The following is a 27,096-nucleotide window of genomic DNA, read 5'->3' as shown; positions in this document are numbered from 1 at the left end:
CTGGTGTGAAACAGCAAAAAAGTTTACTGCGTAATGTCTACGCCGTTTCGGGCTGGGCTCGTCTTCAGGACAGGCCCGAAACGGCGTAGACATTTATTTATTTTATTTATTTATTTACAGGTTCTTATATAGCGCAGCAGATTCCGTTGCGCTTTACAATAGTAGACAGTGATAAAACAAACTGGGTAACAACATACAGACTTGGAGGTAGGAGGGCCCTGCTGCAAGCTTACAATCTATAGTTACGCAGTAAACTTTTTTGCTGTTTCACACCAGACCCGGAGTGACGTGTTTTCTCTCTGTTTGTACATTTTGGTGACCTGTCGCCCTCAGCACGGGCACCCGGGCAAGTAAATTAGCTGCACCTGTCAGCAGAGGAGTTGCCGGACATAACCCACTGTATATATATATATATATATATATATATATATATATATATCCCCTGAAGTTACCCATTGACCAAGTTTATACTGCCTTTACTCTGTGTTTTGACAGTGTAATATTCCCCCATGCAGTTTGCGGCCAGTAATGACAAGTGCAAGGGGGCCCCCCTGTCTAAAGTGCCCCGGCCCCCCCCCGAAGGCTTAATCTGGTACTGGATGAGTGTATACTGGGAGAGCCAATATAAGTTATTTCCATTAATGTGTACAGATCATACAATACAAATGAACTTTCTTAAGTGCCAGGGTGCCATGATTAAAAAAAATTGTGAATACTGCATGAATGTCAAATCAAAATAACACAATGGTTGTGTCACTTTTATTAAGTCGTTCTAAAACCAGTGCACTTTTGATCATATTTATACACAAAATTTTAAAGGCAATGCATTTTAGTAGATGCGTTCCTCTTGTTTGGTTAACTAGGTGGAGTGGCTCTTCGGCTTGCTACACACTTTCCCATGCTCAGCAAAGTCTGCTGAACATCCCCCCTCAGATCCATGAAATATCGCATTGCAGTTGCCTGTATTCAAAGTTTTCCCAGCACCCCAGAGTGGTTCTGATAAAGGTTAAGAAAGTGTGTATCAGGTAGTGACACCCAACCTCCAGTTAGTGGAAATGGGCAAAAATTTTTTAATAAAAGGTATAAATACAAATTGCAGGGGCACTTGTAATTAAGCTTGCCAGGGAATAAATAGATGTAACCTGTTCAGAGAAAGTTACATTTGGGTGAGTTATTTTTGTTCTGTGTTACATCAGCCCCGCCTGCAGTGCACATAGTTTTGTCCATTAAATGGACTCAACCCATAGAAGCGCTCTTTAATTGATTATACTGTATACTCTATTCAGCTATTTATGTGGATAGTGGATTTTGAATATTACTTTTTATTTGTGCCCTCAATTTTTTTTCTTGTTGTTTCTAAAGTCTATATATGTGTGTCTGTGGGTACTGTATCACTATGGATACATGGTTATAGCAATGAACAATACTGACATATGATGTTACTATTCAAACTACACACACACAAAGCAAAATCACAACAGACTACTGTCTTGGGAGGGATTGCAGCAGGTATCGGAGATTTCTGCTGCAATCCTTCCTCGCGGGTTACTTAACCCTTTGAGTGCCAACATCTCTGTGAGAGATGTGAAAAATATCTTCTAAAAATGCCAGAGTTGCTCACATTTGTTACATAAATTTAAAAAAAATGTGTAGAAATGAATATTAGAGGTCATTATGATGAATATAAATATTGGGCTCCTTGGTCTGTCATAAAAGTGCAATATTAAATTAATTTACCCCTTAACCAGAATTGCTGTTATATTCCAAGTCAATTGACATTGTTCCAATATGGTCTATTGTGTATACAATACAGCACTGCCTTGCTTAACCAGCAATGTTTCATGGGTTACTTGCTCTACAGTTCCATAGTAATCAAGGACAACACACACACATTTGCCTGCGGCTGTGTGATGGCTGTTTACTCTCATGTATTATAAGAAATAACTCATAACCTAGTGTACATTGAAATATAGGAACGCTCAAAGAGCAGAGCAGTGAGGGTATTAACTTCTTATATATATCCCAACACTTTGTATTAGATAAATAAACATGTAAGCGATATGAACTTGATTTTGTATATGTTTATATAAACCAGTTTGACAGTAGCCATGAATGACTCTTCTGTGCTTTTCAGGAAACTGCAACCTCTGCTTTTTATTTTCTATGGCTTCTCGCTTGCCTTCTTGTTTCTTCTCCTCATGACACGGCCCCTGGCACATGCAGTCCTGACTTCATTCACATTATTGACTGGAGTGAGCAAGTCATGACCTCCTACAAGATTACCTCACTTATCTTGTGCTACTTCAGGCAATCTGAAGATCCGATTGGCTATAGGTTGTTGTTTCCACGCCCACTTAAAAACTGAGGGAATCCTGGATGAACAGGAGCTGAACATGAAGAAGGTAAGGTAGAAGCAGATAGGGACTGGGGGTGGGGTAAAGAGCTTGTGGGATAAAAACTGTCACAGCTCAAAGTGAAAGTAAATTCTTCCACAGCTGAAACTGAAAGTACGTTGCAGAAGCCGTCAATTTGACTGGCTTTTTTTTACTAGTTTCAATATATTTATTTGTCAAAATGTACACCATATATTTGCAAAACCATTTCTCAAACTGCAAGTGATGATTTACTGTAGGTCCAATATACTACATTGACTACAACATTCCACATTTTACTATAACCATAGCTAGTTAGGAACTCCCCTACAGTGCTGGAAGAAAGCAATTTACACAAATTACGTTTTCTCTGGCACGCAGCAGACTTTTCCTGTCATATTCCATGATCTCATTAGCAATATAACATACTGTACACACCCTGTTTTCACTAGCCTTAGTGATACTTGCTACACACTCCCACTTTTAAGCTGCAGATTTTGACATATTACTAGATACTGTACATTACTAGGCTATTTATGGACTGGGAGCATCTCATATTCATTGACATAAAAGATGCAAGCTTACCATTATGCAATAACATCACATAATTAGACCAAGAAAACGTCAAATGTAATCTCGTTATAAAAAGTGCATGGAAAAAACTGTTATTTCAGAAAGTTTGTAGAGCATTTCGACCATTGTACAAAACAAATGCCTATTCCAACCAAACCAGACTGACCCTGCTCCTAAAATAATACATCCCTTCTTTCCCCCTCTAGACAGACTGACTACACCCAGACTCATTTACAGCCGTGCTCTTCCTATGCCATAACACATATGTTGATTTTACACTAGTCGTGTGGGGGACAGGAAGTGTGTGTCAGGCTGTACATATCTTATGTGCTCTCGACCCTGTCAGTGGCACATGCCAAAACGTTTTTTTTTCTTTGCAAACAAATGACTATCTCTCAATAAATTATACAAGTGTGTCTATGTGCTGTACAGTATATAATCTACTGGGATTTCAGACATAATGATTCATATTTGGACAACGCAATGCAATACATCTGTATGTATATACAAATACAGATCTAAATCCAGATCATTATGAAAAGTGGTTATTAATGGACATGGAATGCATTGTACAAACACACAGCTCATGTATACATTGTAGGGTGTTAATTAAATTAGAATACAGCTCAATCTCTCCAGATCTAAACCCTTGGGTTTCATTTTGTTTTTGATAAATACAATAGTTGTATGTAGTTATTGTTAGATTTATACTTAGTGTTTATAATAAGCAGTTCTGTTTCCGGTTTTAAAACAAAATACTGTGCATTGAATGGAAACATGGCCGCAATGAGCCTGAAAGAAAGTTGCATGCAATTCCGAACATGGGCTCATCTAGCAATTATTCTCAACCATGCCTGATCCAGTGGTATGGACTTGCAAATAGACATTTACACTAAAGACATACCCTCCAACATCTTATGGGCTAAAATCGTTACTCAGGGGGTGTGGCCACTGGCAAAGGGGAGTGGCCATGTGTAAAATGGGCGTGTCATCAAGTGACAGGAATAATAATAAACTTAATAAATATTGAAAAAGCTGTCAGACTTGTGCAGAAGGCACCTAACTGGGGAGAGAATAACAGAATTGGGTATTTATGTAAATTGTTGTTCCAGAGCTTAGGTTTCATACCATCCTCTGGTATTCGTTGCAGTGCGGGGGATGGATTTGGTGGGTGCTGATTGGTGCCGTCAGTCAGGCTAGCTGAGAGGCAGTTTGAAAAGGTGTTATCTGTGCACTTAACTTGTATGGACATCATGGACAGCCAGTGCTGCTGGTTTCTCAGGGCTCCGAATTCAGGGCTCCGGCTGCCGCTTACCCCAGATGAGCACCCAGGGCCGGTGCAAGGCACCAGAGCGCCCCAGGCAAGTCGGGGTGGGGGTGCCCCGGTGTCTGCCGCCCGGGTACCTGTCCTGCGGCGCTGTAAAGCTGGCGGCGGCGGCAGCGGGGGGTCCCTGCAGTCAACAAGAAATAATGAGCGCTATCCGCCGGGCTATGCGGAAGCGCTTCTGTTTTGGAAACACTGGCCACACGGCGCACGCTGATTGGCTGAATCTCAGCCAATCAGCGTGCGGCCAGTGTTTCCAAAACAGAAGCGCTTCCGCATAGCCCGGCGGATAGCGCTCGTTATTTCTTATTGACTGCAGGGACCCCCCGCTGCCGCCGCCGCCAGCTTTTACGCACATATATGCCGCAGGACAGGTACCCGGGCGGCAAGGGGGGGGCGAAATACCGCCCTCCAGTGGCTGGCGCCCTAGGCAAATGCCTAGATTTGCCTAGTGGTGGCGCCGGCCCTGTGAGCACCGGTCGGATTCAGGTCTCCACCGCCGTCGGGTCGCAGGTGCCTGTGGTCTTGTTATGGAGTGCGCAGCTCCGGTCAGGAACATTCGATGGTCCGCAGCTAAGAGGCAGGGTGGGTGGACTCAGTGACGACCATTGGAGCTGTCACTCAGGAACGGAGGCTGGGGGCTGCTGCTAATGAGAGGAGTGGACTGAAGCGTCGCCTCTCGGCCCCCTGCTGTGTGATTGGATGTGGTGCAAGCCTTGCTCTGCAGCCAGCCCCTCTTTCCTGGCGCCGCCTCCAATAACAACAGCACCAGCTGCTCTTGAGATTTGGGGGCAATATAGATGTGCCTAAAGCTAGGTATACACTATACAATTATCCAGCAGAACGTATGACAGTCCACTATTGGATCCCAAAGACTGGAATATGGACAAATTGGATAGATTACAGATTTGTTAAATCAGCATAACTCTGAATGTGAGTGCGTAATCACAAAGGGTTTACTTTCACAGAAGGTATCTGGAATTGTGATCACATTAAAGACAACTGGCCCATTCTTTTTAACCTCACAAAACCGATCTCTGATTTGTGAACATGCCTGCTATGATAGATGATACCAAAACCTTAGGACTATATCCAGGGTCATAATAACAATGGGCAGATAGAGCTGGTTTTCCAGCCCCCCCCCCCCCCCCCCCCACACACACACAATTAAAATAGGTTCACAGAGGACAGTATTAATAGTAAAAAATATTTTTTCTTTCACCTTCTTCAAACCCCTAAACAAACCCTGCTGGGCTATCACAACCATTTGTATTGCATTGCAAATACTACAGATGTGGCCACATACATCTAGCCTCATTTCATATTAAACAGCCCTTCTCGTTGTACCATGCCATGGCACGACTCTGTCACGCCAGGCATCTTTTTAGTGACTTTGTCCATGAGATAGCATCTTATTTACAAAACAGAGTGAATGGGATGCACAAACAGCCTATGTTGATTAAAATGATATGCAGGACTATCACAATAAGCATTGCGGGCTCTACAAAAAGAAATGCATTGGGGCATTTTTGCCTAGCCCCCCAGAATTTCAGGTATGCTTCTGAATAATGTGTGGATCTTCTCCAACCCCTTCCCATCACGCAAAAGGGGGCAAGTATGCACCCTGCATCCCCTCCATGTCTGCCTTCAGAGTACAGGTGGGTAGTTGAAGGAGTAAACGATGATGCGATTCGCACAAAACCACATCATCATAGCTCTGTCCCCCACTATACATTGCCTACTTTTTGGGCTATGTATAGCAGAAGGCAGGGTCATGATGCTGCAATTGAGATGCCACGCCCATTGTCAGCTAACTTATTTACACACAAATAAAAAAAAATCATAAATGGTCTTTCCTGTGATCCCATGACGTCTCCACATCTTCCATACATCCACCAATCACATGCATAACTCCAGTCATCCACCAATCAACAGGTTAATTGCCATTCACTGACTGGCTGAAGGCTGGGAGGCAGGTAGACACCCTGCTCTGATTGTGTAGCCATCACCTATAACTTTTTTACTACTTTTCTTTTTTTTTTCCTATTTGTAAATATCATTGGTAGATGTTTTTATGACTAAAGCACAGTTAGCCAAAATGTGCATCAATGAATAGCATTTAGATAACATCATTTTTTCAGAAATGAGCCAGAAGATGTCTGTCCTAGCTTTTCCTTTACTTCGCACAGATCAAAAATCGTCCTCTTGATTCCATGTATTCGTATTCTGCAGACGACCAGTGAATGTTACAGTGGGCTGCTATTAATAGGATTGTAACTTTTTGGGTATGAGAGAAAGTGTTTGCTGATGTCCAAGCTATTGCTTTGGAGGGGGTGAGGTTTGCTCTATTTGCTTACAGTAAGATGCAATTAATTGCTAAGGAACATGAAATATTATCAACAACAAAATGGCAACATACCAAACACAAGCCAAATAAGGAAAAGTCTGAAATCACAAGGAAGATTCAGGCACAGAGTTAACATTTCCTATAAGAAAATTAATTCTAGGACAAAAGTAAGGGGAGAAAACATCCTGCTACTGTGCGTATTATACAAAATATTTGAAACAGTACTGCATGCTCGGCAATTGTATTATTTGTATGACTATTATTATCCTTTATTTATTATGTATCCTTTATTTACTACCAAATCTGCCTACCAATAACTGGTTAGAAGGACTTTTACACTACACTGCTGAGTCAGCAATTAATGCAAATAAATAAATGATAGTACTTAGGGACATTTATTACAATTAAATACAGTGATATTAAATATTACATACCTCCCAACATTTAAACATTGATATTCAGGACTTTCCTATGTTCTCCTATGCCACTCCTATATTTTCATCACTGTTGTGGGCATGGCCAGCGCTCCGAGAGCTGCTGGCCATGCCCCAACCCCACTGTCTCTCTGAACAGACCCATCTGTTCACTGCTGCTTGGTTGAACAGAGCAGAGACAGACAGGGGAAATCCAAACCGTCCCCACTACCAGTATTGTGGGACACTGCTGAAAGGGAGTGGGATGCGGGTCAGTCCCTAAAAAGTGAATGTTGAGAGGTATGATATTAACAGGTGTGGTATGGAGGTCCGACAATTGGGATCCTGACGGTCAGTATCCCGACATTGGAATCCCGACTGCCAGTGCTCTGACAGGGGGCGAGTGCAAAGAAGCCCCTGGCAGGCTCGCTGCTCTAACCAAGCTGCAGGCTTGGTGGCTCGCTTCGCTCACCACAGGTTCTATTCTCCCTTGTTGGGGTCTTAGGCCCCCACAAGGGAGAATTGCCCTTGTCAGTCGGGATCCTGACTGTCCGGCATTTAAACAGTTGGGATTCTGATGTCAGAGTATTGCCCGTCGGAATCCTGACAGTCGGGAAGTCATCCGGCACCCAATATTAACACAGGCATGTATCAACAATTAGGTGCAGGGACAGGGTGTATTCCCATCGGGCTTTCACAAAAGTGAAGCCTTCCCTCCAGGGGCACACTCTGTGCCTGATGGGACACTGTGATCCAATCAGGTGATATGCAGTATGATAGAACATAGATAAAATGTACATGCACATAGGGACAAGAATCTCTGATTGTCAGGTGTCTATAACATGATCAGCTGAGCTGTGTTTTTAGCTGCATTGCCAGCCAGAGGTTCAGTGCTCCCCAGCTGACCACACAGCTCAGCTGACCACATTATAGATCTGACCACGACCATATGTGATGACGGCAGTCAGAACACCATCACCAGAATCCCAGGATCAATGAGGATACCAACACTGGAATCCCAACCGGCATCCTGATAGTAATTGTTCTGAGCAGATTAAGTTTAGCCACTAGTGGGGGACTTGCTGTTAGGCTGCAAATGGGGAAAGGTTAGGGTTAGGCTGTGGGGAGGATGATTTAGGGCTAGGCACTTAGAAGGGGGTTTATGGTTAGGCTGTTGCATAGGGGTATTAGGTTTGGGCTGCAGTGTAGGGTTAGGTACTAGTGTGAGAGGTTAGGGTTAGGTCATGGTGGAGGGGAGGGTTAGGGGAAGGCAGGGGTAACCATACTAGTGAGCAGATCTAAATCTCACCTGCCAACACCAAAGGGTTTCTACAAAGTGAATTGCTATTAAAGCTGTAGAGATGAAATCCTATGAACTTTAGCCAATTACATTGCTATGTGGTGGTGACATGCACATTTGTCTCCATTCTATTCCTGCCTCTTGAAGATAAACTATGCACCAATGTACCAGCAGGGTTGGGATGGCTCATAGGGGCACAGGAAAACCCCCTGGTGGTCCCCAAGGCTCCAGGACCCTCCTCCTTAAGGGATCATGTTCCAGACTGTTTATATCAGGGCTGGGGAACCTTTGGCCCACCAGCTGTTGTCGAACTGCACATCCCAGCATGCCCTGCAACAGTTTTAGCATGGACAAATAGCAAACTGTAGCAGGGCATGCTGGGATCTGTAGTTCAACAACAACTGGAGGGCCAAAGGTTCCCCATCCCTGGTGTATATGAATTATACATTATGCCATTACCTTTTACTGCACATGACTATGGTGTACTCTCTACAGTGCACTGCTGTTATTAAGCTGGTATATTATCATGCATGCACTAGCAGTATTTACTATATATATATATATATATATATATATATATATATATATATATATATATATATATTTTTTTTTTTTTATCAAGGGGCCCAGACCATGCACTAGCTAATGTTCAGGCAAACCAATGTGGTGGATGATTACTGGAGACTGGCCATACCCCTAAACATGGGCCCCTACCACATGGGCAGCCGAGATGTATGCCATGCCCCGGTATGGCATACATAGATAGGTTAATCTTTATAAGATATACGCAGACATGCAACCTACAGTTTAATCTTCAAATTGTTGTCCTAGTCTGTGTGAGCAAAACAACACATTAGGTACTTGTGTATTATAGCGGCGTCCATCGCATCGCATACCATAAGGCATGCGATGGTATGGGATGCGACGCGATATCGCGCGATATTGTACAATGTCATACAATTTTAAAATTGTATGACATTGTGTAAGGCATACAATGTCATACAATGCGATGCGATGCGATTAAAAATTCCCCTAGTACTCGGTGCTTGCAAGCGGGGAATCATTTGCAGTCGTGCAAAGGGGCGGTAACTCAGCGGGCGGCGATTGCCAGCTCAATGAGCTCCAAAGACTTGCAGCCCAGCAAGCAGGTCTGAATCAGGCCCTGAGCCCTGGGAGAACCTGTAGTGAATGTTATAACAGAACTCAGAGCTTGCCATATGCTGTTCTGGGTAGAAGTAGCAAAGCATACTTGGGGTCCTGAGAAATAATATTATATAAACTATCTAGATAAAGATTGCTGTGAGAGTTCTACTGCTGTGGGTTCATCAGAAGTTTATACACAAGTGTTTTTACTGGACAGATAATAGCCTTATAACCTATTATTATTGCTTTAGTTAAATAACCCTTGGTTATTAATGAAACATTTTATTACAGTAAAACCTAAAAACTGTGTTTCATGTTATCAATCAAAGCAAAGCAATAAAGACTCTTAAAATAAACAGCAAAGTTCAATTTGAATTGTTTTTTGCAATATTGTCATAATTCTGCTTCAGAAAAATATATATTTTACAATGGCTTAGACAGCAGTGCAAACTACCTCACTTTAGTGTGATACTTTTAATTTAGCGTATCAGGCATTTGTTAGTCAACTTAAATTTTTGCATAAATTACAGTTCTTGACAAACATAAAGGTATCTTGAAAGCATAAAAAGCATTTTCTAGATTTTAATTTACAGATATGGCAGCAATATTCCACATAGCTGCCCGAAAAACTGAAATTTCATCCAAAAAGAAGAATTCAAATGTATTAAATAATTAGTACAGCAAGTATTGGCCAATTTCAGCCTCTTCTTACAGCGACATTCAATTTGTCATGGTCATAGGGGTGTGCAGCACATTACATTAGGGTGTGCACCGATGGGGAAAAAACATTTCTAGCCCTGCTTGGATGTGACTAGGGTGTGATCCTAGCATTATCTTAATCATTATTCCATGTCTCAGGATGATTAAACCCTTGACAATGACTAATAAAGTGTTGGAAGTGAGAAACATATTGTGTATGCATGTGCATTTCTGTTTATGTGCATACGCAGGGTGAGTGCACTCACAGTGAACAGGGTGCATGCACCCTACGCATCAGGCGTGGGGTGGAGAGAATGTGGGGCGCCAAGCAGCCTGATTATCTTATGGGAACGTCCAATGTTCCATGGACGTTCCCCTGAGAACACTGTCCGTTCTCATGGTAATGAGGGCATGACAAACAGGCAGGGGACGGTCAGCTGACATCACCGGATGTAAGCTACCCGTCTACTTCACGCCGAGCAGATACGCATATGTATGGTTGCTCAGAGCAACCTTACATATGCACGGGCCTTCGCCATCAGTCGATAGTCGGCGACCATTGAATGATGGGAGTGGGTCCCCAGAGCCTGCCAATGGATGTTTATGTTAAACATCCATTGGCACCAAGTGCCAGTGAACCCACGCTGCGAGAGGGGTGGGGGGTGGATGGCACAGCATTCACCATGCAGGATTTGGTGGACTGCTGCGCAGCCTTCCGAGTCAACCAGAATAACCCCCTAAATGTGTGAACAGATAAAAATGTATCCCCACCGCTTACACATATTGTAAAAACTCCTGATTCATGCCCCTTACATTGGCCTGATTCAGACCTGATCGCTGATGGGCCATTTTGCAGAGCCCTGCGATCGAATCGGCGCCCGGACAGAGTGAAATTCTGCCCCATGCAAGTCTGCAAATGGCTTGCAAAAATATTGCTTATTGTTGTATAGCTGCAAATACAAATGCAACTCACTCAATTGATTTTTCCAGTCTGTACAGGTGTGTGTAACTCGTACCCTTCCACAACTGTGTGACAGGCAGGCTGATTAAGTAAGGAGGTGACATCACAGACCTCCCAGAAAATGCTTGGGAACGCCTGTGGGTTTTTTTTATGACATTCACAGAAAATATCCGGTGACCACCCAACAAACGCTGACTTCCTGTCAATCCACTATCGAACGGTTTAAGAATAGATTCATTTGAATTTTTTATCACTGTTCAGTGCAGTCATCATTAGGTGCCGTGCAAATTCACCCAGCAGCGAACAGGTCTGAACAGGCCCATTATTTGTAACTTTTCCTCCTTATAGAAATGCACAGATTATGCCACACACTGTAATGCCTCTTATACAATATGCCACACTATAATTCCCATTACACATTATGCCACACATAGGGGGTTATTCTAATGTAATTCGTCCCCCACAAGTTCGTACGGGGCACTGATATTTTGCGTCTGCGCAGGCGCATTTCTGCGCATGTGCAGACATGCGAGCAGGCATGGCACAGTACATGTTCACCGACCCACTCACACCCAACGGTACGGCCGTTGTGTCCCTCCTGGAGAGGGTCATGTTAGCAGGTATCATCAGGTGTTTTCCAAGAGGGCTGTAAATAGGACATGCGGTCATCTATTAAGTTTAGGGGAAAGGAAGGAAGGGTTTCTTTACAGTAAGGACGGTTAAGTTATGGAACTCCCTGCCTGAGAAGGTTGTGATGGCAGACTCAATGGATACATAAAAAAAAAAGGGTTAGATGAATTTCTACCAGAAAACAGTATACAGGGTTCTAACCATTCATAAGGAACTAAAATGTATTCAGCTGTCAATTGTAAAACCATTTTGAGTCCTTGGGGATCCTGGTTTATTATACAGTATACAGTAGGAGCACATCTCATCTATCTTGCTTAGGCCATGGCTCAGGATGGCTAGCCATGGCTATCCTATTGTTCTCAGCTGCAATACAATACATAGAGCAATAGAGTAGGGGATTAGCAGAGTAATCCAATTACTCACTTAATCCTATTATAGAGAAAGATGGCAGTGGCTCCCACTGTATATGCAATAAACTTATCTGGGTCATTTACACCTCATGAGATCTTATAGGTTGAACTTGATGGACTTAGGTATTTTTTCAACCTCACCAACTATGTTACTGTGAGACAGATGTAACTTCAAAAAGTGATAAAGTGGAGAGTGATAAACAACCAGCCAATCGGGTCATACCTGTCATTTTTCAAATCCACCCTGTAACATGGCATTTAGAAGCTGATTGGCTGGCTGTTTACCACTCTCCATTTTATTACTTTTTGAAGCTTGATACTTCTGGGCCATTGTATTTACTGTATGTAATTTTTGTCGATTGGTAGAAAATTATGTAAAATCCAGAGAAAATAACTCTATGGAAATCCTTTTATTTGGCTATCAGGGGTCATCCCAAGACTATTTATTGCAGGCAACTAGTTCCTATGCTTAAAGCGACCAGGTATTTAATCTTACTGCTAAAAAGATAACTTCCTGTTCTGTATAGAGGCCAGGCGAGGTAGGTTTATCACAGTATTGGCAGAAAATGTAGGGAGTGGGACAGATTCCATGTTATTACAGGCAACGTGTACACCCTGCCACCACATAAACACATTACTGTACTGCACAGCTGACTTGGATTACTGCACAATTATCTAAATTAGCAGCGCCTAGCTAGGAGTGGGTCAGGTACTGTAGCAACCTCATTAATAAAGGGAATACAAGCTTTATGAAGATTATATGGCCTGGAGGGTGACCTAATTACTATGAATAAATATATTCTGAGCCAAAACAAAAATGTTTCTTATCAAGGATAATGGGCCATCAATTATCATTAAAAAATTATATTTCCATCAGCAGCACAGAAAAGTCTCAAATAGACAAAAGTCACTCCTTCTGGTCCTATGCAAATGGTAACTGTTGGATATTTATAGGGATGTATAATGTTACTAAGAACACCAGAATTTCGAGGGGACTTTTATATATACTTTTTATTTTATAGTAAAGGTACATTTATCTTTCGAATCAGTGGCGTAAGTTTGCCCCAGTTGCCCGGAGGCAAGATAAATAGTGGTGCCCCCCTCCACATAAACACACCACCTTACATAAATATATGTATGCATGTGTGTATGTATGTACCGTATGTAATGTATATTATTCTTAAAATAAAGAAAGTGTGGTGTCTATGGTCCTGCTAGGAGGGAGACAGCCACAGAAGCAATTATAGATGGCTTTCAAACTTGCAGGGTAGGAGAGGTGCCCCTTGGGAGCAGGAGCCCGGCGGGAAATGACTCCATTGCCTCCCAGATTTACGCCTTTGTTTGTAATACTGTACATTGCTTGTTGTCAGGGTCGGCACCACCACTAGGCAGCCTTAGGCATTTGCCTAGGGCGCCGGCCACTGGAGGGTGGCGTGGGAGAAGCCCCACCCACTTGGAGCCATGTGAGCGGTGCCCCACACCAACCCTTTTAAACTTCTTTTAAAAGCCCATTCTGTGGCATCTATTCAATATACGTTTAAGATAAATAATAAATATGACCAAAAGGATATCAGAATCAGCTTTATTTGGCCAGGTATACTTATGTATCCTCAGGGTTGCCTACTTTATGGCTGCCCTCTACAGGACAAAGTGCAAAGCCGGAACTTATGGTAAAGAGGAAGCGCTCCATTAGAGAGGACTGCCGCACCACTGAAACACGCTGAAGGAAGGTAAAGTTAGATTGAGTACCTCCCAGCGCTGCCCAGTAAGCAACGGACCAGCCTCTGACCCCAATAACAACAGGTCACGGCGCACCAACCAAACCCTGCAAATTACTCAATAAAGAGTTGTAAACATTTATCAAAGGTGAAATGTTTTATCATATGTTTATTATTCAATCATTTTTAAATTACGGCATGCAGCACTTTTATAATCATTTCTTCTTATTTTAACACATATACAAGCGCTGTATTCTTTGTTACAGTTTTATTGGTATTTTATATTGAGCAGCTAGCAAGCGCAGTACACACTCTTTTATCTTCACACAATCCCGGGATTGGCCACCCTAGTTGGGATGTACAGTATGGTAATATAGGCAAAGGAAAATAAAAATAATGTTTACATTTGGATTCAGGGGAGCACCACCAACTCCAGAATAAGCTATACCCCATTCGGGTGATAGACACCATTTTCGAGAATTGGTTACAGGCTACCCAGGCCGTACCCCACCACAGGTGAGACTAGATCTCACTTGACCTCTCTCACCCTAAGTGGGTAGAACCTTGTGTGGAATCCAAAAAAAAACACTTTTTATTATGTATGGTAATATGTCATCAAGAATTTGTAGGGAAACATGATAATTGTATGTAAAAGATTCACAATGATATCATATATGGGTGATAAACTCCTGATAAATAAGAAGAAAAAGAAGAAGAGGAAGAATAATTATATCTATATGGCATTTTCTACAGTAGGACTAAATGTTCTCTTCAGATATTTTGAACATAATACAAAGTTTTAGTTTTGCATAAAATACAGAAAGAATGAATATAATATAAGGATGCAACGGCCATTTTGGGTCATCGAATGATTATTCCTCCTACACACAATGGGAGTAGGATAAATCCTTGCTATTTCATCAGAACAAATCACTGCTGATGCTACACAAGAGAGTCCTGGGTATGGCAACCATCTTGGGTGTGCTTCATAGGCTACAAAGTGCAAATTGCAACACATGAAAATAATGATTATTGACTAACAGGATCCCACTGCAGAATAAGGAATATGAGGATTCTTTATCCATCGACTCATTGACAACAATTTTAAAGTGTGCTGAAGGGAAATATCAAAATAGTCACTTGCAATAATAAGTATATATGTTGAGTCAATGCAGCAATGGATGAGAATTAATGTGAACTCTCTGAGGAAGCTACTGAGCATTTGGGTGGTGGAGAAATGCGTAAGCCAGAGATCTCTTCTCCATTCTGGTACCAGTCTTCTGCATATTTAGTGGTGACAATCCTATGGATGGATCCAGACAAGGCAATACTGAAGTGCTAACCAGACCAAGCTGGGAGCCGTATGCAGCTGTCCCCATCCAGGTGGCCACCAGTGCACTTTAAACTGGGCTTGGCTGAGGCCAGCGATTGCAATTGTTGCTGCAAAGGAGTGGTAATTATATCACACTGCTCACATTAATTCTTATCCATTGCCATTATGCTGCATTGACTCTCTCCTATAATAACGGATAACCAGCTACTAATCTGTGTTGCTTAATGGGACTTGCTTTATATACCATCTAACCTAATGGCTCTATATATGTCAAATAATCTATTAAGCAACCATTACAGAGATTGTGAGTCCATTTGTTAGGAACTGCTTTCGATTTCTTACTAACAATACTAAAATGCTTACGTTATCTGCTTTCTGGGATGCAGTTTAAATCCTGGCGGTCGGGATCCCGGCGTTCAAAATCCCGACGCCGGAATCCCGAACGCCGAAATCCCCGACACTTTCTCCCCCCGTGGGTGTCCACGACACCCTCGGAGGGAGAATAAATTAGTGTGCCGACTGTAGCGAGGCACCGGGCCCGCTGCGTGGCAAACGCAGCGAGCCCGCAAGGCGGGGCGATCCACGCCCCCCCCTTGTCGGGATTTTGGTGTTCGGGATTCCGGCGTCGGGATTTTCAACGCCGGGATCCCGACCGCTGGCTTTTCATGCTGAATCCCTGCTTTCTAATGAGCTTGTATTTTATTATTATGTTTTATTTGTATTTAACTTATTTTACAAAATTCTTCTTGATTTAAAATTAAAATTATTTTCTATTTTAGCACAGTGTTTGTTGTTATTTTTATGTGCATTTTTTATGTGGTTTGAGTACCCACATCACATTGCAGTTTTAATAGAGAAAAATGTATTCTTCAATCTTTGGGCTCTGCATGCTGTGGTTCTTTAGCGCATAGTAGCCAACTCTCCTTAAGTTCTGAATCAGGCCCTACAGTATATCTCTAGTGATGCATGCTCCCGCAGCTAGCTAGCGACATCCTCTGTTGTCTGTAAGTGTATTCAATCGAAAATGGCACTAATGAATAGGAGCAAATCATACAGTGTGTACGCTACCAAAGACAATTGTATCTATTCATGTATTTAAATTAGGCAGAGACCCAAAAATTTAGTTGTGTGGAATGACTCGCGTATATCGTTTGATCATTTGTAAACTCGCTTAGTAGGTACGCACAATATCGTTTGTCTGGGAGTTCCAGTGATGTTAAGAAAATTGCATCGGATCATTTGCAGTTGCAATGCTCCTGGTTCACAGGAAACCACTTTTTACATATTTTTCAAAACCAAGGGCCTAATACTGATTTGCATAAAAGTCTTTGAGATTGAAATTTGAAATTAGATCTCGCAATTTACATATGTACAGTAATTTAAAGCACAAGCAGGCAATTAATACGGGTCTCAACTGTATTACCACTTGTGGCTAAACGGTGTAACTGGCCTACAAGAGGGCGTTCGCATGTACCATAAGCTATTTAGAACTTAATGAATTTAGTTATTCTATTGTTCAACTGTCAAGATAATGGCCACTTAGATGGAATTTTCAGAATAAAAGTGTGTCGCCAGTATGTTCTTTGTAACATGTGTGGTAATATTAGGTACATTTTAGAATATCAGCAGGAATTGCACACAAGTATATTTTTGCAATTAGTAACTGGGAAATTGCAGGCAATACATCTCCATGGAAACAGCATCCCCATGAATAAGTCTGTAGTAAACTTGTAATAAGCAAAAAGTATCCTCTTATAAATAAGTCTACTATTTGTACATTACTGACTTTCATAAGTAATGGTAAATATATATCTTAAGCTAAGATGTATTATTAGGCCAGTATGCTATTACTACTATACATACTGTAGTATACCTCCCAATATTTGATCTGTCTCAGGAGGGACTGAGCACTTGCAACAGGGGGCGTGACCTAGTGGAAATGGGGCATGGCCTGTACTCGCAGTGCTGCTGCATGGCCACACCCCGTTTTTGCTGTTGTGGGGGCATGCTCAGGAGCTTTGTGAGCTGCTGGCTATGCCCCCAGCCCCTCTGGCTGCAGGAATGAGAATGCCCCGGGAGGGACGCGGGAACATCCCCCAAAAAACCAGGACGTTCCTGCAATAAGAGGGACAGTTGGGATTTATGCCGCAGTATATGTGTATGCAAACAATCACAGTCCAACTACCAAACATCTAATATGATCCGAGTGCAACACAGGAGTGTTATTTGTAGAAATAAATTTCCAAAATTAATAAAAAAGCAAATTTAAGTATAAACTTTGATTCAAAGAGAAAAAAAAATCTTAAATGCCAGCATACATTATACACTAACCTTAAACATTCCTTTTCCAAGTTGTAATACTTATATACAGAACAAACCAAGGAGGCCACAAATGAAAAGAGGGTAACTGTATTTCAAGCCATATAAAACCTCAATAGTTGTGTCCAAAAATAACATGGTTCCTGTAGCTGTTGTTGACCTTTGCATACAGGCACACACTTTAATCAGAACATTTATTTGTGTTTGTAAAAGGAAACATGAGGCTTGTCTGAAGGTGTTGCTGTAAGCGAAAAGATCATGAACACATATAACACTAAGTATATAAATTCTCTACTGTGGAGCGGCAGAAGTCAGGGGAGAAAAATAATATACAGTGACTTGATTTAGCATGCCTCAAATTGTCTTGTAACGCCTGGCAAGACTACTGCTGTCCAAAAGATCATGTAGCATGATTTCCCCACACATAGGCCCATATTCTGATTGAGACGGACGGCTGCGTGTTCAGTCGGACGGCCGATGTATTGTGTTTGTGCATGTGCAGAGGCGTTTCTGCGCATGTGCGAATGCCTCGCACGTCCAAACATGGCGTGAATTCCGTGCAGAAAACGATTGTACGGAACCATCCGAGCAGGGGGTGGAGAGGGGCGTGAAGGGCTGTTTGGGCTCATTATCATATGCGTACGCCCATTTTATGAGTGTTCCCATGAAAACGCTGAGCGTATGTATGGTAATCCAGCCGAGACGCACATGTGGGGTGTGGACAGCAGACATAGCCCAATGTCAGCTGCCCGCCCATATCCCTGCTTTCAAATGGAAAATGTCCGAGTGCTGTGGTGCACTCTGGGCTGCTTGACCGCTCGGTCCATCAATCGATGGTCAACGAACATCGGAGACTAGCGGAGGTTCCCACAGATGGAGGAGGTGTTCACATGAAACATCCACTCGAGGTCCATTCGCTCAATGTCTTACTGCATTCAGATGGTGTGAGCAATCCGTACGGTAGGCGGGGCAAAGAACACTCTGTGATATACACTCAGAAATATACATCCGTCTGAGTCAAATAGAATAAGGGCCAAAATGTAGATGCTAAGGTGACAAGGGGTGTAATCTAGTTGGCTGCAAATTTTCAGCAAGTTTAAATTAGACGTAAATCGCTGAAAAGTTTGGGTGCCTTTCTGGAAAATGTCTGAAAAATTTGACCATAGACATTGCCCAAACTACATGCTGTTTTAGCAATCTCTATCAGAATCCAGGTTTCTCACACACTTACAAAAACCCTTCACTCACTTCTCTGTGGTGGTCGCATACAGGAGGCCACACCGAAGCCCCAGTGGAGGATCCAGGCCTACAGTGGAGGATCCTGGCTTACAGTGGATGATCCCAGCCCAGCACTGCAGGCTGGGCTGGGATCTCCAGACTCCAGGCAAGCAGGCCCTGGCTAAAAGCCCTAAGATGGACTGGGAAGCCCGTCCGGCCCCACAGATCTCTGGGTGAACTCAGCTGCCCGGGAGAAGGTATGGCTCTAGAAATTGGGCCAGAGAGGGCCTAACTTTGGCCACAGGCCTCACTGACTCTTCCAGGCCCCTGGCGTCACTGACTCTCCCCCCCCCCCCCAGCCTCCCAGCCTCATTGACTCCCCCCCCCCCCCCCCCCCGTCCGCTGCCTGTGCTATCCACACTACCCACGCTGGCTCTCCCTACAGGAGGATGGCCTGGTGAGGCCTTCAAGATGGCACTGCAAATGGCTGCCTAGGAGCTGTGCACTCAGCAATCCCGTGTCTCCTGTGTTATAACTGTACTGTCCCTGCTACAACTGTGCTGTCTTTGCTCATACTGTTACCTCCCTGGCTGCTGCAATGACCAGAGGCGCTGTGGATGGCTGCCTAGGCGCTGTGCAGCTTGGCGGGTATGTGTTCCCGGTGTGATAACTGTACTGTCCCTGCTTATATTGCTACCTACCTGGCTTCTGCAATGACCAGTGGCGCCGCTGATGGCTGCCTAGGCGCTGTGCAGCTCGGCGGGCATGTGATCCCCGCAAGTAATGTCTTAATGCTCTCAATGTAATGTGTATAATGTCTCAATGGAATGTATGTAATGTCTCTCCCCCCCCCCCCATTTCATCCCTGCTTGATGCTGCACTGTAATCCACAGATTCCTAGTGTGCGCAAGCACACATGGCCAATGAAGTTCATTCTATTCTATATCTCCCTTTACACTTCCACCCATCCTCTTCGCTCCACTAATGCACACAGCCTCTTCTGCCTACTGACTTCCTCCCACTACTACCTCCAAGATTTTTTATGTGCTGCTTCGTATCTCTAGAATTCTCTACCCCTCCCTATCAGACTCTCCACTTCTCTACAAAACCTTAAACGGGTTCTCAAGATCCAAACCCAGCCAGCTCTCAACCTAACCCTCAATTCCACTCTAATTGTCTAACCCATCTGTGTCACCCCTGTCAGTCTGTCCCTCCTGTTTAGAATGTAAGCTCTCATAAAGCAGGGCCCTCTTCCCCAATTATGTGTCATAATGGGGGGCAGCAGCATCGCTGATGTCGGCATTGCCGCATACACAACTCATAGTAAAGCTGCGGAGGGCATCCATAGGGATAGAGATTTCTCGCAAGCTCTGTCCCTACATGCGATAATTGATACACCCATGCATGCAATGTACTTAATTATTGCAATGCGGATTGTGATGAATGTGCCCCTCAGTGCATTGAAATCTTCCCCCAAATAATTACGTTTTACTTGCAGTACTATGCCTAGCCACAAACACATATAGGCCCTTATTCTGATTGACGCGGACTTTACCGCATACTTTCGGATTGCGTCTTTACGGCGTCTGCGCATGCGTGGAGAACGCAACGCGCATGTGCCACGCCTTGACTCGGTACCAGTTCGGCCAAATCCCGTCCAGAACTGTTCACCGCTATCATTCGGGAAATAGGGGCGTATTATGGGCGTCATGCGGAATGACACATGGGCGTAGTTTCAAAGTGGGCAAAACGGGGCGGAAACATGGGCGGACACGGGGGAGTACACTTATGTTGGGGGGCGTACATTCGGAAACCACTCCGAATGCACGCGATCAAAAAGGGCAGAAATGTGCGGTGTCCACAAGTGTACTATTGCTTTGCGGACACCACTCGTTCATGCGGTAGGCGAACGTACGCCTAATGACTACAACCATTAACACCTGAACCCAATAGAATCTACTCCTTTACTCATTACTCACTAATAGGCCGCTTGTCAGTGCTTTAATTGAAACCATTGCACTTGAATTGCTGTAAGGGTTAATGTGTGCAATGCATGTGTTAGGCATGCTTGTAAGGATATATTGGCATCTAATTGATTCCAATTCCAAATAAGCTGTTTTTTATGAGGATAGGTAATTGAATAAGTGGGTCATGTGATGTATTGCAGAATTGACATAATAGTGGGTTGTTTGGCGTAAATACTCCGCTTACGGGCGGTAGCACCGCTTGGCTCCCGTTCGGATGCGGTATTTCCGAGCATACTCTGTAATACTCTGTAATACCGTGCAGAATCGGAGTGTTTCTCCCGCACACGCATGGTTTGTATGTCGTCCGTAAACACGCCCTGTTCTTAAAGAGTGAGTCCGTCCGAATGCGGAGGACACGTGGGCGTTTCTACGGACGATGGCCGCACGCGGCAAAACGCCGTGGCGTGCGGACCGCTCCGTAAGAATGCGGGAATATCCGCACCGATCAGAATAAGGGCCATAAAGTAGTAACTAGAACATCAATTTACAGTATATGACAAATGTTGACAATAATAATGAAAAAGATTGAATAAAATAATCTGCCGCTTCCATGGTATTAGTGAGTTACTTAGTTGTAGAAAAAATACAAATGTCTGAATAGTGCAGAAATGCAAGTGATTGCAAATATGGATGGTGTAGTGATTAGCATTACTAACTGTGCAGAGTTTGTATATTCTCCCCGTGCTTGCATGGGTTTACTCCGGGTACTCCGGTTTCCTCCCACAATCCAAAAATATGCAGGTAGGTTAATTGGCATCCAACAAAATGAACCCTAGAATGTCTGTGTGTGCATGTACATGTGGTAGGGAATATAGATTGTAAGCTCCACTGGGGCAGGGACTGATGTCAATGTTCAACTATACTCTGTAAAGCGCTACGGAATATGTATGCGCTATATAAGAAACTGTTACTACTAATAATAATAATAATAATAATTACTACCCCTCTCTCAGACCATAATCCTGCAATATAATAATAATAATAATAATCAGCCAGCGTACCCCAACCCAAATCATGAACAATGTTGCTATGGGCAAGATACTATCTATTATCCTCCAGAAGGTGATAAATAAATAAGAAGTAGATTCTGATTGGTTGCCCATAGCAACATCCCATGTGAAATAGAACTCCCATCTTAGTAAATTTCCACCTTTGGCTTGTAGTGATGAACATTTGGCACATCATTACTTGATATAAAATCAATGTAAATTCTTAAAGCAGTTTGATCCCTATACGAGGAACACATGCTGGGAAATACTAAGGGGGAGATTCTCTAAGAATCTCCGCCGCCCATCGCATTTATAATTATCGCATATGTTCTAACATATGCGATAATTATAGCAAAGGACAGCTCTTGCGTTAAGAGCTGTCCTTTGCGGTGAGAGTCGCCGGGTCCCAGCAGGTCCCGGCGGCTCCCCCCTCCCTCACACACACGGCGCTGCTGCTGCTGTGCCGGGCTCTCCTCCTCCCTGCACCCGGAAGAGGATCAGTGCAGGGAGAGGTCAAAGGTCCGGGCAGCACAGAGCTGTGCTGCCCGGACACAGGTGAGGGGGCGATGCGGGGCGGCGGGGGTCCGTGCGGGGTGGCGGGGGGGTCGGCGCGGGGTGCGGTAGAAGCCATTGGCTTCTATGGGACATCACCAGATTTTTCTGGCGATGCCCCCCGCCGCGTTAACCCGGCGGGGGATGCTTACAGCATCCCAAAATGCGGTAAAAACCCCGATAATGGGGTTTTTACCGCATTTCTTGCTTAGAGAATCTCCCCCTAATTTATTTATTTATTTAGAAAAAAAAATGCTCTGTAATTCTCCCAGAAGCTTACAATAACATTCTCTTCAGTTGTATGATGAACAGTAGAAGAATAAAATCATATGTTCTATTCCCTATGTTTAAAATGTGCACTTTACACATAAGTACTATATAGCTAGAAAACCACAATACTGGGAATGGAAATACTATATTAATGTTGCAGTCAGATATATTGTAATATATTATCTGAATAATATTTCATAATACCATTCAGGAATGAACTCATTATCAACACACTTGCAGTGTAGAAAGAAATAACCAAGATTTTCTTAATTTAGTTATCAGAGGACACCCTCTCACTTGCCAGGGGAAAGGGAATATGTTACACTTCCGAACGTAGGCCTGTAACTAATGCAGCAAACTTCTTGCTTTAGGTTACAAGATAAATAATCCTTTGGCTGCTACTTTGTACTGTAAAGAATAAGCTATTGAGAGGCTGCAATAACTGGCTGCTGCTCAATGGTCTGTCTATGTAGGCAAAGACTGAGTGCAATGATGAATATTCAGCCTGTGTCTGTAATTCCATTTCCAATCACTATAGTTTTGACTATGTGTATAGGTATAACATGCGCACGCACACACACACACACACACAGACACACACACACACACACACACATTATACATATATTATACACATAGTCAGTACTCTACAGGATAGATTAATAGATAGTGCTTGCACAGTATATATATATATATATATATATATATATATATATATATATATGTATGTATATATTTATTTTACACAGGGCCATAACTAGGTAGTGGTGGCCTTCACAGGTGCAATGTGTTATGTATTTAGAAGGCAGGTATATATATACAGTATATATAGACTTTTTGTGAAAAGACTGTTTATTCTGCTTCTGAAGAAACTGGGAAGCTCTAACCTCAGAGAAATGCGTCAAGCTCAGCTACAGATATCCTTGACACCTATTGCCTTTGAGGACTCTGTCTCTGGTATTCTCCAAATTGCTGGACCACTTGTGGACAATTGCCATCTCTCCATTGGAACTCCCTACTTCAAGTGCACTAAGAGGAATTCTTTGGTGGCTTCTGATTAGTGATAATCATCCATGTTCTCCTGACTCCCATTGGAAGTACTCCAAGAGCCTTGTGAAGGAATTGCACACAGTGTTCATAATCGGAACATCTATGGCTAACTGGTAAACTTATGCTGTTTACTCTAATTTGTAGATGTCCTAATCCAGTCTAAAAGACCCTGAGTGATCCCTTTTATTAGTGGCTGCTCACATTGTATGCTCTAAATGCTACATATATTATATACATATATATATACATATATATATATATATAAACACACACATACAGTTTATACCGTATATATATATATATATATATATATCATTATTGTGTCACTGGATATCCAAATGACTTTCTAATGCCACACTATATTTTATTGCATTGGTTTATGTACAATATATTGTTATGTTTAGAAGAAAGTGTTCCCCTTAGAACACTTATAAACGCCACATATAATATTGATTATTGTTATACAGTCAGTGCTGGTAAAGTTTTCCTGCATATTTGCATTGTGAGGACTGACAACCATCATACTAACGCTGTTAGTAGCTCATCTTTTCCCACACTGCATTTTCTAGATATCTTTAAAACCTGGACTGCAATGGCGGAGTAGGGGAAAATTTGGATTACAAAATACCATTACTGTTTGAATTAAAAATCAGTACACAACAGAATATTGTCATTCATTCTCGACTTATGATTTCAGCCTTTGAACCATAAAAAATAGGCATAGTTCTTTCTCTTACCTCTTGCCACATTTTAATGAAGTACAGCTCTTTTGAAAAGTTGAAGAACACATTTGTGTCAAAAGCATCATCGCCTTTGTTGGAGATAGAGATGTTAAGTGAAATGTTCTTTACAGCTCCCAATGCCAGATATTTTGTTTTGCCATCAAAGCTGCAAAATAAAAAAAAGGAGAAACCTGTTAATGCCCTGGTTTTGTTCAGTCAGAGGAATGCTGTATATTGGAGTCGGACCATAGGTGTGCACACATGGGGCCTTATTCTGGTTGGAGCGGCCGGGCCGTACGCGTACGTCCCGGTATTTTTCATGATCTGCGCATGTGCAGATACGCTAATGCGCCGGCGCGAACACTCCACAACGCTTACGGCCGGGTCTCAACGTGCGAAAAAACCTGTACGCGAGTGTACGGGTAATGGGGGCGGCATAGGGCGTGTTGATGGGAGCGGCCGAAATAATGAGGGAAAATGGGCGTAAATATGGGCGTACACGGGGGTGTGCACCAAAAATGAGCGGTGCTACTACCGCACGATCGACTAAGGCACCGTTCATTTCGGACACAAAACAGGCGGCCGCCAACCGCCATCTCAAACCACCCCTACAGATACCGCATGCCAGCGTGCGGCTGAGTTGGCTAATTAACGCTGATTACTACTCAAACACATACACCTGAATGTAATAAGCAATGCTGCAGTCTATTAAGTCCAAACCATGATTTCACTGCCTGCAAGCCACACACACAGCACGCAAACACATTGGAAGCTTATGTTTCTATACTTTTCCACATTTAAAGGTTTGTTTAATTTAAGGTAAGAATCTTTTTATACGCTAAGGTAGGTATTTGCTAAACAGTTAGACACATTCACTACGTGCTTTCATAGACTTTACGCAGTAGCACACTCAATCTACACAAGTCGACATGTGTCAACGTGTTCACTCTAATACTAACATAGGTTTTGTATTTAGGATACAATAACATAAACCACATCTAACACCTACAAAGGATGTTTCAGCAATGTTTTAAGCCCATGACCACTATTTATCTTTATTAAGGTAGACAATTGAGTTAATAGAAAACAATAATTGAATAACAAATAGATTAATTAATCAATTGTGAGATTTGTAGTTGAAAGGCAAGATTTGCAGGTCCATATATGTGAAGGGTATGGCAGCGTACACGGATGTACGCTCACTCTCACGAGCGGTGACATAAGCTGTGTTTTCCATTGAAAACAATAGGGACCCGTCCGTGCAAACTGGCGTACGCTCAGAGCTCCGCAAGAAGTCGGTGGGGAAACGGACGAAAGACGTCCGTAAACGGCGCCGTACGCTCAGTTGTACGCCTGTTGTCGGAGTGCAAGGGCTGGGCCGTCCGCGTACGTTGCTGTACGCTCATTTGTACGCCACTCCCCTTCCACGGTATTTCTGCCCGTACGTAAGCGGCTGATTTGTGGGTGGACTTAACCCTAACGGCCGCGTACGGCTAGCGTACGTTGATAGTGAACGTACGCACGTTTGGCCGCTCCGATCAGAATAACCTCCATAGAGTGTTAGAGGTGCACAGGCACCCCCTAATGCTGTGCCCACCCTTATATACTTTTGCTTTTTAGAACTGGAATTCCATTAAAGCAAGTGCCCATCAATCAATTATGTGTGTTTTGCATTGTTAATTGTACTAGACCTTTGTCATATCACTACACACCTGCGTCATCCATATATGTTTATAACTTAATTTGGATGTACTGTTACACTGTTGTACTGTTACACAGAGTAATTAGAAGATTAAAACTGAACTAGGCAGAAGATTATGTTGTCGCTGAGAGATGTTTTATATTGTAGCGAGTGCGAACAGCTGATGGTAGACACGACTGATTGGTGGTGTCAGACACACCCAATGGGCTTGTAAGACACCCCCTAATGAAATGTGCTGCGCACGCCTATGAGTCGGACAATGCATATTCCTTATTTACTGCTGTCAATGTTCATAGTTATTTGCTACTGTTATTTTAAAGAGCTAGGAAAGCCACTCTTTCACATTGATTTATACCCCAAACTGTGTATTACTGAGATTGAGTTATATACAGCAATTAAGTAAATTTAGCTTCTTTTAAGATGGGTACAAATGATACAATTCGGGGCACCTGCTGAATGAACAATGTAGTGCATACACACTGAATAATATCGTAAACTATATAGTTAAGTGACATCACCCAGACCCTTGCTGAACATGTCATTGTTTGATAGGGGGGGCGGGGGGGGGGGGGTTTGTTAACGACCCAAGGGATTGTGTTTCTTTAACAATATATTATCAATATCCATGGGTACACACTAGATGTTATTGCGCATCAGACCTGATCAGACCTGAACGACCCAAGGGATTGTGTTTCTTTAACAATATATTATCAATATCCATGGGTACACACTAGATGTTATTGCGCATCAGACCTGATCAGACCTGATCGTAGAAGATATTTTGTTTGTAAATGGACAAAACCATGGCCCTTATTCTGATTGAGTCGGATGGCTCCGAATGCGGACGGACAGCCGATGAGTGGTGTTTGCGCATGTGCAGAGGCGTATCTGCGCATGTGCGAACGGCACGCACTCCGAATACGGCGTGAACTCTGTACAGAAAGTTCAATCAACAGGGTGTGGAGAGGGGCGTGAAGGGCTGTTTGGGCTCATTACCATATGCGTACACCCCGTGTTTCATGGG

General features: G+C 43.0%; 1 protein-coding gene across 1 annotated transcript in view; it reads right to left on the bottom strand.

Moving 5' to 3' along the window:
- Positions 1-27,096, bottom strand: part of ITGA9 (integrin subunit alpha 9) — a 445,717-nt gene that overhangs the window by 114,692 nt on the left and 303,929 nt on the right. The window contains exon 18 of the mRNA XM_083186309.1: positions 24,386-24,536. Coding sequence (XP_083042435.1) covers positions 24,386-24,536 — 151 coding nt within the window. The remainder of the gene's footprint in view (positions 1-24,385; positions 24,537-27,096) is intronic.

This window comes from Crinia signifera, chromosome 5 (assembly GCF_055691185.1).
Source record: "Crinia signifera chromosome 5, ASM5569118v1, whole genome shotgun sequence".
NCBI classification, from domain to species: domain Eukaryota; kingdom Metazoa; phylum Chordata; class Amphibia; order Anura; family Myobatrachidae; genus Crinia; species Crinia signifera.
The sequence above is the reverse complement of the archived record's forward strand: the minus strand, read 5'-3'. Positions and strand labels throughout refer to the sequence as shown.